Source organism: Carettochelys insculpta, chromosome 2 (assembly GCF_033958435.1).
Source record: "Carettochelys insculpta isolate YL-2023 chromosome 2, ASM3395843v1, whole genome shotgun sequence".
NCBI lineage: Eukaryota > Metazoa > Chordata > Testudines > Carettochelyidae > Carettochelys > Carettochelys insculpta.
The window spans coordinates 263,740,242-263,747,626 of record NC_134138.1 but is presented as its reverse complement, the minus strand read 5'-3'; the positions used below and the strand labels follow the sequence as shown (position 1 = coordinate 263,747,626).

The window sequence follows — 7,385 nt, the reverse complement described above, 5'->3', positions numbered from 1 at the left end:
TCCAGATCCAGACAAGCTGCAGTCCGGGTACGGACTGTGGGTTCCCCACCCCTGCAGGGACGGCTACCAGCGGGCCGGGGAGGGGGGGTGCCTGTGCATACATGAAAAGCCAACGAGGAGCCCAGCGGCACCTCCAGGACTAACACACCTGTGGGAATGAGCTCTGCGGGCGGGCTCAGGCTGCCGAAGCGGGCTCGACCCAGGGCCGCTTACGCCCACATCCATCTGTTAGTCTAAGTGCCCCAGGGCGCAGGTCACCCCCTGGTTACACTCTGCCCAGGTACACCGGAGCTTGACTGAAGCGCCCGCGACACCTGACCCTTCCCGTCCCGCGGGGCAGGGCGATAGGTCGGGAGGCGCCGCAGCCACGACTGGAGAGACGCGCCGAGCAGAGACTGCAACTGGGGGCTCCGCTGACCCGCCGCTGAGCGCTCCCCCGCCGCGCTCGGCTCCACGGGGACTGGGACCCGCGCCCGGCCGGGGACCCCCACGCAGCAGCAGCACCTGCCGAAGCCCGGCGAGCTCCTCCTCCGCCAGGCGGCCGGGGAGGCGGGCAGCTTCCCGCCGAGCGAGGGGCGCGGTGCCCGGCACGCCTGGCGGGGAAGGGGGGCTGCCGTCAGCTGATGGGCCACGTGTTGACGTCGGAGTCAGGCTGGCAGAAAGCCGCCGCCGCCGCCCGCTCGCACTGCGCTCGCTGCTCTGCCGCGCGCTCGGGCGGCCCGGGCAGCTCCGGCCGGCGGGGAGGCGCGGGTCGGGCCACGCCTTGAGCCGGGCTCCTCTCCCGTCCGCTGCAGGCGCCGAGCCCGCGGCCGCGCGCGCTCCCTCCTTCCCGCCGGGTGGCGCCCGCGCCATGCCCGCGCCTCCCCCCAAACTTTGCCTCGGGCCGGGCACGGCGGCGCCGCCGGCTCCCGGCCCGCCCCCCGCGCCTTGAGGCCCACGCGGCACCGCTGCCCGCCGCGGCCTCCCCAGCATGGACGGGCCACTGAACCTCTCCGCGACCCCCTGGGTAGCGGCCAATCGGAGCGGCGGCAGCCCCCCGGCGTCCCTGCCCGGCCGCGCCCCGCTGTCGGTGTTCGGGGTGCTGCTGCTCACCCTGCTGGCGCTGCTGGCGGCTGCCACCTTCCTGTGGAACATGCTGGTGCTGGCCACCATCCTGCGGGTGCGCGCCTTTCACCGCGTGCCCCACAACCTGGTGGCCTCCATGGCCGTCTCCGATGTCATGGTGGCAGCCTTGGTCATGCCCCTCAGCCTGGTGCACGAGCTGGCCGGGCGGCGCTGGCGGCTGGGCCGGCTGCTGTGCCAGGTGTGGATTGCCTTCGACGTGCTGTGCTGCACTGCCAGCATCTGGAACGTGACCGCCATCGCCCTGGACCGCTACTGGTCCCTCAGCCGCCATCTGGAGTACACCCTGCGTGCCCGCCGCTGCATCTCCAACGCCATGATCGCCCTCACCTGGGCCCTCTCTGCTGTCATCTCCCTGGCACCGCTGCTCTTTGGCTGGGGGGAGACCTACTCTGAGGGCAACCAGGAGTGCCAGGTCAGCCAGGAGCCATCCTACACAGTCTTCTCCACCTTTGGCGCCTTCTACCTGCCACTGTGCGTCGTACTCTTTGTCTACTGGAAGATCTACAAGGCTGCCAAGTTCCGCATCGGATCCCGAAAGAGCAACTCTATCACCCCTATTGCACCTGAAAGCCTGGAGGTAGGTTGAGCCTGCAGCTTTTTAGCTGAGCTGGGTAGGAGGTGGGAGGATTTCCCCGGCCCTGGGGCCCCGCTGGGGAAACTTGCCCAAAGTCTGTGGTGCAGGGAAATCTTAAAAGAGGGCTTGCCGGCCAAGTGTGCAGCCAAAGGATGCTGGTGGAACCTTGTACGGGAACTTTGAGCCAGACTGTGAACCTCTGATTCAGACTGGTGAGCAATGAGGCACGGAAGTCCCTTGAAATCCTGTGGGTCAGTGCTCACTAGTATGACTAAGAGTTTCACAAGTGTGTCTGGCCTCTTATGAGAGGGGGGGGGTGAAGGCATCTACCCAGAATATGGGTAGCTGTTAGGGAAAATATGTTTCTGTGCAGGCACCTACACAGCTTTGCAAATTGTTTCTCACTGGGGGCTGGATGCTTTGAGCTTGTGGCTAGCTGGTTTATTAGTGAAGTACATGACTGTTTTGAATGATGATGTCTGTTCTATGCTTTTTTATTGCATTTTTCTTCTTCCCTTAGCATATGCCCCTCAGAGAGAGTAGCAGACTAAAAAAGAGGCAGGCAGGACTGTGTGTGTGAAAGACACCCACTGCTCTGATTGTGCGAAATGCATGCAGTATCCATGGTCTGGTTGTGACAGTGGAAGTTGTGCATGCGCAGTTACCACTATCACTTCTGTTTTCCTAAGCTCGGTTATTGATAGCTCTCTGTGTCCCAAAGCCTGGGGCATATCCCTCACATTTCTTAAATATGATAAAGTTTCACTGCTGATCCAAACTACTTCAGTGTGCCCTTTCACATTCATATAACTGCAGTGGTACTGTAGCTAGTTTGCTGGCACACGCACTATGCCTGGTGTGAAGATGGGCAGCAGGCAGGGTGCATATGTTGACACTTGTGCTCACATCTGGCAGGGGAAGGAGGCCTCCCAGCAGTCCCAGATGGTCTTCACGGTCCGCCACGCCACTGTTACCTTCCGGACTGATGGAGACACATGGAGAGAGCAGAAGGAGAAGAAAGCTGCTCTTATGGTGGGCATCCTTATTGGGGTCTTTGTACTGTGCTGGATCCCCTTCTTCATCACTGAACTCATCAACCCTCTCTGCTCCTGTGATATCCCACCCATCTGGAAAAGTATTTTTCTATGGCTCGGCTATTCTAATTCCTTTTTTAATCCACTGATCTATACAGCTTTCAACAAAAACTACAACAATGCCTTCAGGAACCTGTTCTCCAGACAGCACTGAGCAGCAAATAGAAAAGAGGAAGAATTACCTCCTCTTACTCTGCAGTCTCATTACCTTCCCTACTTAGCATATCTTGTACAGACTGGGGAATGCTGAATAAAACTCTCAACTGCAGAGACCACCATAATGATTCACTGAGCTCATAAAAGACAGAGTCTGAAATTCAGCTGCTCTTTCCCCACTTTCCAAGCCAGTCTCCATTGTCTTTTGTTTTGTAAACGTTACTTTAGGGTTTGATGTATCCCCTGCAGTATCCTTTTCCAGCACATGGTTGACATGTCTCTCTCTTCAGTGATGTCACTTGGGTCAATTTGGTTGCAAGAGAAGTCCATGGGTCTCAAAGGGGTTTTGAAGCCCAATGCCTGCTTTGCTGCTTCGTGGATCTCAGAACACTTAATTTGCATATTCTCATATGCAAAGCCAGGCCTCATTAGCCAGAGGTTTTCCATGACTGTGTGAAACCAACTATTTCATTGAAAAGACATTTTCAGAGGGTAAAAAATGGAATTTGTGTTGCAGATTCATTTTAACTCTAAAAATTAATCTTCTTTCCCAAATAGAAGCACTCAGTAAAGATATGAGAAAAGGTTTCTCCACTATGGATCCATCAACAGTGAGATGTTTGCTATTGAATTCTAGGTAGCAAGTTTTTCTGTATTTACTGGTTGTGGAAGGTTAATATGTTGTATGTAATAGTGTGAGAGAAAAGGGTGCATACCTGGAAACAGCTGTTTCATATGCCTGATTTAGTTATGAAATGCACAGGTATTCCTTGACTGCAAATGTTTACACTTAATATGTATTAGACAAAGGAACTTGCTGTAACTGATGGATGTATTCTATTCACCTTTGGGGCAGGTTTCCTGTAATCATTTGAGGATACTTGAAATGCATTTCAAAATGCACATTTGTTCAAAGCTGTTCTATTTTCCAGAGCACAATCCAATTCACACTAACTAAAGTCAAAGGAAAGATTCCAGCTGATTTCAGCGAGAATTAGGTTTGCCACTAAAGTGACCAATGAGGTTTGATGCTGGGAGCATAAAGTTTCTAGCAGCATATCATGGGGGCGGCTGCATGGAGGCCAGTAAGCTGAGCTTCCGGCATAAGCCATCAATAGCCTGCCTAGATTAGGATCAAATATATCCTTTCTACCATAACGGCTCCCAATGGGGCATAGTATGTGGGGCAACACCCCAACCACCTTTTTCTGAAGCCCTGTCTCTGCTCAACCTCCTTAACAATTACCTTGAGCAAGAAGGCCCAGGGGATTATGAGGCCACAATGGTAACAGGAGTTGCTCCCCCAACCTTCACCATGCAGGCACTGGGAGCTGGAGCAGTCTGTCAGACTTCTCCATCTCCCGTTGCCTGTGTGGTAGTGGCGGGAGGGAAGGGGTCAAACCCTGCTCCTGCTGCCACTGTCATGCCAGGGCCTGTAATGCCCTGGATCCCTCCTGTCCATAGGATGGTTGAGGCAGCTGCCATGGGTTCCCCAGAAGCACAGAGCCTGGGGTGGCCACCCTGATTTGTCATGAACAGGACAGCTCTAGTTGCTGCTTACTGTTTTGCTTTCTTCCTGTGCCTCCACTTCAATAGCATGATTTAGCAGCTGCCGTCTCACATGCACCTAGAATTAGAGATAAATGCTTTCTACTTTAGGACTGCTAGAATGACAAGTTTGACAACAGATAACAGAATTAGTTCCAACTATCACTTCTTGAGGAGCAGCCACTAAAACCAGCTTGGAATTTAAATAGTGGAAGAGGAGACAAGATAGGAATCAGAATTACATGATTTCAGGGTCTGATATCTTGAAGGAAAGATAAAGAGGAACAATTGTTATAAATCATCGGAAAGCTTTCCAGTGTTCTATAGGATTAGTTTCTATCCACCATGGCTTATGAGACAGACTTTTAAGCTGTCATTGGTCTTTAAAATCAAGCAAATATCCTGGTCTATCTGTTACAAGGCCCTTAACCTTTCAGCATCCTGGCCAGTGTGACCCAGTGCTCTGCCTGGTGCAGGTGAAGGCTATGGAAGTAGACTCTGGATATCAGAATTCAATTTAATATTTAGAAACAAAGGTGAAATCCTGGCCCTGTTTAAGGCCATGGCAAAACTCTCTCATTCACAACAAGGAGCTTGGATGTTTACCCAAGATGTCTTACCCAGGGAATTGTAAAAGTGTTCATTATGTAACAGAAAAAATGAGAGCGACAGACATAATCCTTCATAAATCCTCTTGAGCAGGTTCTCTGAATGAGATTGTATGCAAACCAGAACAAACTGTAGACTTTAAATAAAGAGCCTTTTAGTACTTTTGTTGTAGGGTTTTTAAACTATTTTCAGTGGAAGTTCAGAACATGGGAGATAGTCTAATAAATCCATAAACCACATTTTTATTGATAATCCGCTTATATGCTGTGTATGGGTGTAATTATTTCTTGAGAGAAGATGCTACATTTTATTTTTTGTGGAAGCAGTGAAGCCTAGAATGAGTGTGAGGAAACTAATACAATGATTGTTGTCCAGGCAGAGCTCCTGTTATACTCACCGATGCTAGAAAATAGAAGGAAAAACATCTAACTGCTCTGTAAAATTCACAAAAGATGTTTCTAGGAATTCTGATTTATTACAACAATCTATAACCCACTTCCTACCTTTCTCCACAGCTACCTTTTCCTCTCCTCCCTGCTTGCCTTCAACCTTCCCCCTCCCCCTTACCGACAGAAACTTGTCTGGTATATTACCTCACTCATCTTTTTGTGTTACTTTGCCCTTTTCCCTGTCATTTCTATGCAGGCAAGAAGGCATGAGGAGATTATGAAATGGGATTAGAAAATTCTGATTTGTCCATAATCATGCCATTATCTGTTCCACACAGGGGTCACATGCACCTTTGTTTAAAAAACTGCACCATATTAAAATCCACCATACTTTCCTGCAAGTAATGGCTATCATGACTAGTCCCAGTTATCTGTGCTATGGATCAAATCCTGGAGGTCTTGACTCAGGACTGCAGGATTTGATCTGAAGTATCATCCTAACTGGGTAACATGGGTGGAATAAAGATTTGTATCCCAAAGATCATTCCAGAGATTTGCACCTAAAGTGAGACAGAGGAGTGATGTAAACACAAAGTGGAAGAGCCAGGAGCTCCTGAATTCTCATCCCAGCACTTAGGCCTTGCACAATTTCTTTATTTTGGGATAGGGCACAGAGAAACAAATCAAGGACCTCATGTGCTAGATGCTGTACAGAAACACACAGCTCCAGCCCCAACCAAGCTTACTTTTCTGCCTCAATTACACATTTAATAAAATGAAAATACTAATATGCACTTATGTAGCGTATTGGGGTGTTGTGAGTATTAATTAGTTCACATTTCTAAAGCCCTTAGAATGTGGAACACTGTCTAAATGCTAAGTGGTGTATAAAACACTCCAATTTAATTTCTCTGAAGGCCATTACTATCCATTATTGCTTTTCCTGTGCTACCTAATGGCAGTACAGTCCCCATAGAAAAGATGTAACTAACCTTTTCCAAATGTACAATTAATGCATTTTCCTCTCAAACCTGTGACAGTTCCATGAACAGCCTGGAACACCTGTATTAAGACTCAATGACTAGATCAAATCAGCCATGTGCTAAATGTTGCCTGGGGGTGAGTCTTGCAGCACACTGAATGCATATTGTCAAGACTCGGGGAACTGCAGCTTTTAAGGCAATCTTTTTTTATTCAGCTATTTTATTTTAATATGCCTGTATTCTGAGGAAGGAGAGACGGTCACAGCTGATGGCCTTTCAATACATACAGTAAACAACAGGTTGGTTGGTTTATTTATTTTTTTTCTAAGTACGCTGTCAGGTTTCCATTTCAGTGTGGTCACGTAACATTGGCACTTCCAGCAAGTGTGCTCATCTAACACAGCTAGAGATGTGCCAGATATGTCTTCATGTTCCATTAATTTGATTGGACATCTCATTAAAATTGCTGCTGAGATGCCTGGAAGCAGTAGTTAAAAGGAGTAGTGCTTCTGAGTAGGCAAAGTGTTGTCTGGTTAAAGACGTTCTATCTAACATCGATCATTCATGATTATTTGCTTTTGGCTGTAGTAGTCAGTACGACTCAGCAATGAGGTATGACAGGCCATGTGGTACGTTGTCTTCAGTGAGGATACTACCTATGTCAATGGGAAAGGTTTTCTCCCATTGGTGGTGTAAATCCACATTCCCCAGAGACAGGAGCTAGATCAATATGAGAATTTTCTTGCTGGCCTGGGGCTGTCCACAATGGGGCGTTAGGTTGGTTTAACTGCATTGTTCAGGCATGTGGATTTTTCATACCCCTTAGCGACATATTTGTCAGCCTAATTTCCTGGTGTAGACCAGGCCTTCAAGTGATTTTTATGTACATCAGACAGTAGTGGGTGCT

At 49.4% G+C, this 7,385-nt stretch overlaps 1 protein-coding gene across 1 annotated transcript; it reads left to right on the top strand.

Moving 5' to 3' along the window:
- The first annotated feature begins 698 nt into the window (after positions 1–698).
- On the top strand, positions 699–6,662 carry HTR5A (5-hydroxytryptamine receptor 5A). Its single transcript, XM_074986297.1, has 2 exons — positions 699–1,702; positions 2,615–6,662. Exons 1-2 carry the CDS (start codon positions 971–973, stop codon positions 2,945–2,947), a joined length of 1,065 nt encoding a protein of 354 aa, XP_074842398.1. The 5' UTR covers positions 699–970; the 3' UTR covers positions 2,948–6,662.
- Positions 6,663–7,385: the final 723 nt, after the last annotated feature.

What these genes read in the sequence shown, in the direction of transcription:
- HTR5A (XM_074986297.1), top strand. Translation starts at nt 971, where the DNA reads ATGGACGGGCCACTGAACCTCTCCGCGACCCCCTGGGTAGCGGCCAAT. An exon ending in TTGCACCTGAAAGCCTGGAG is followed by an intron (nt 1,703 to 2,614) that starts GTAGGTTGAGCC and finishes CACATCTGGCAG; the next exon opens with GGGAAGGAGGCCTCCCAGCA.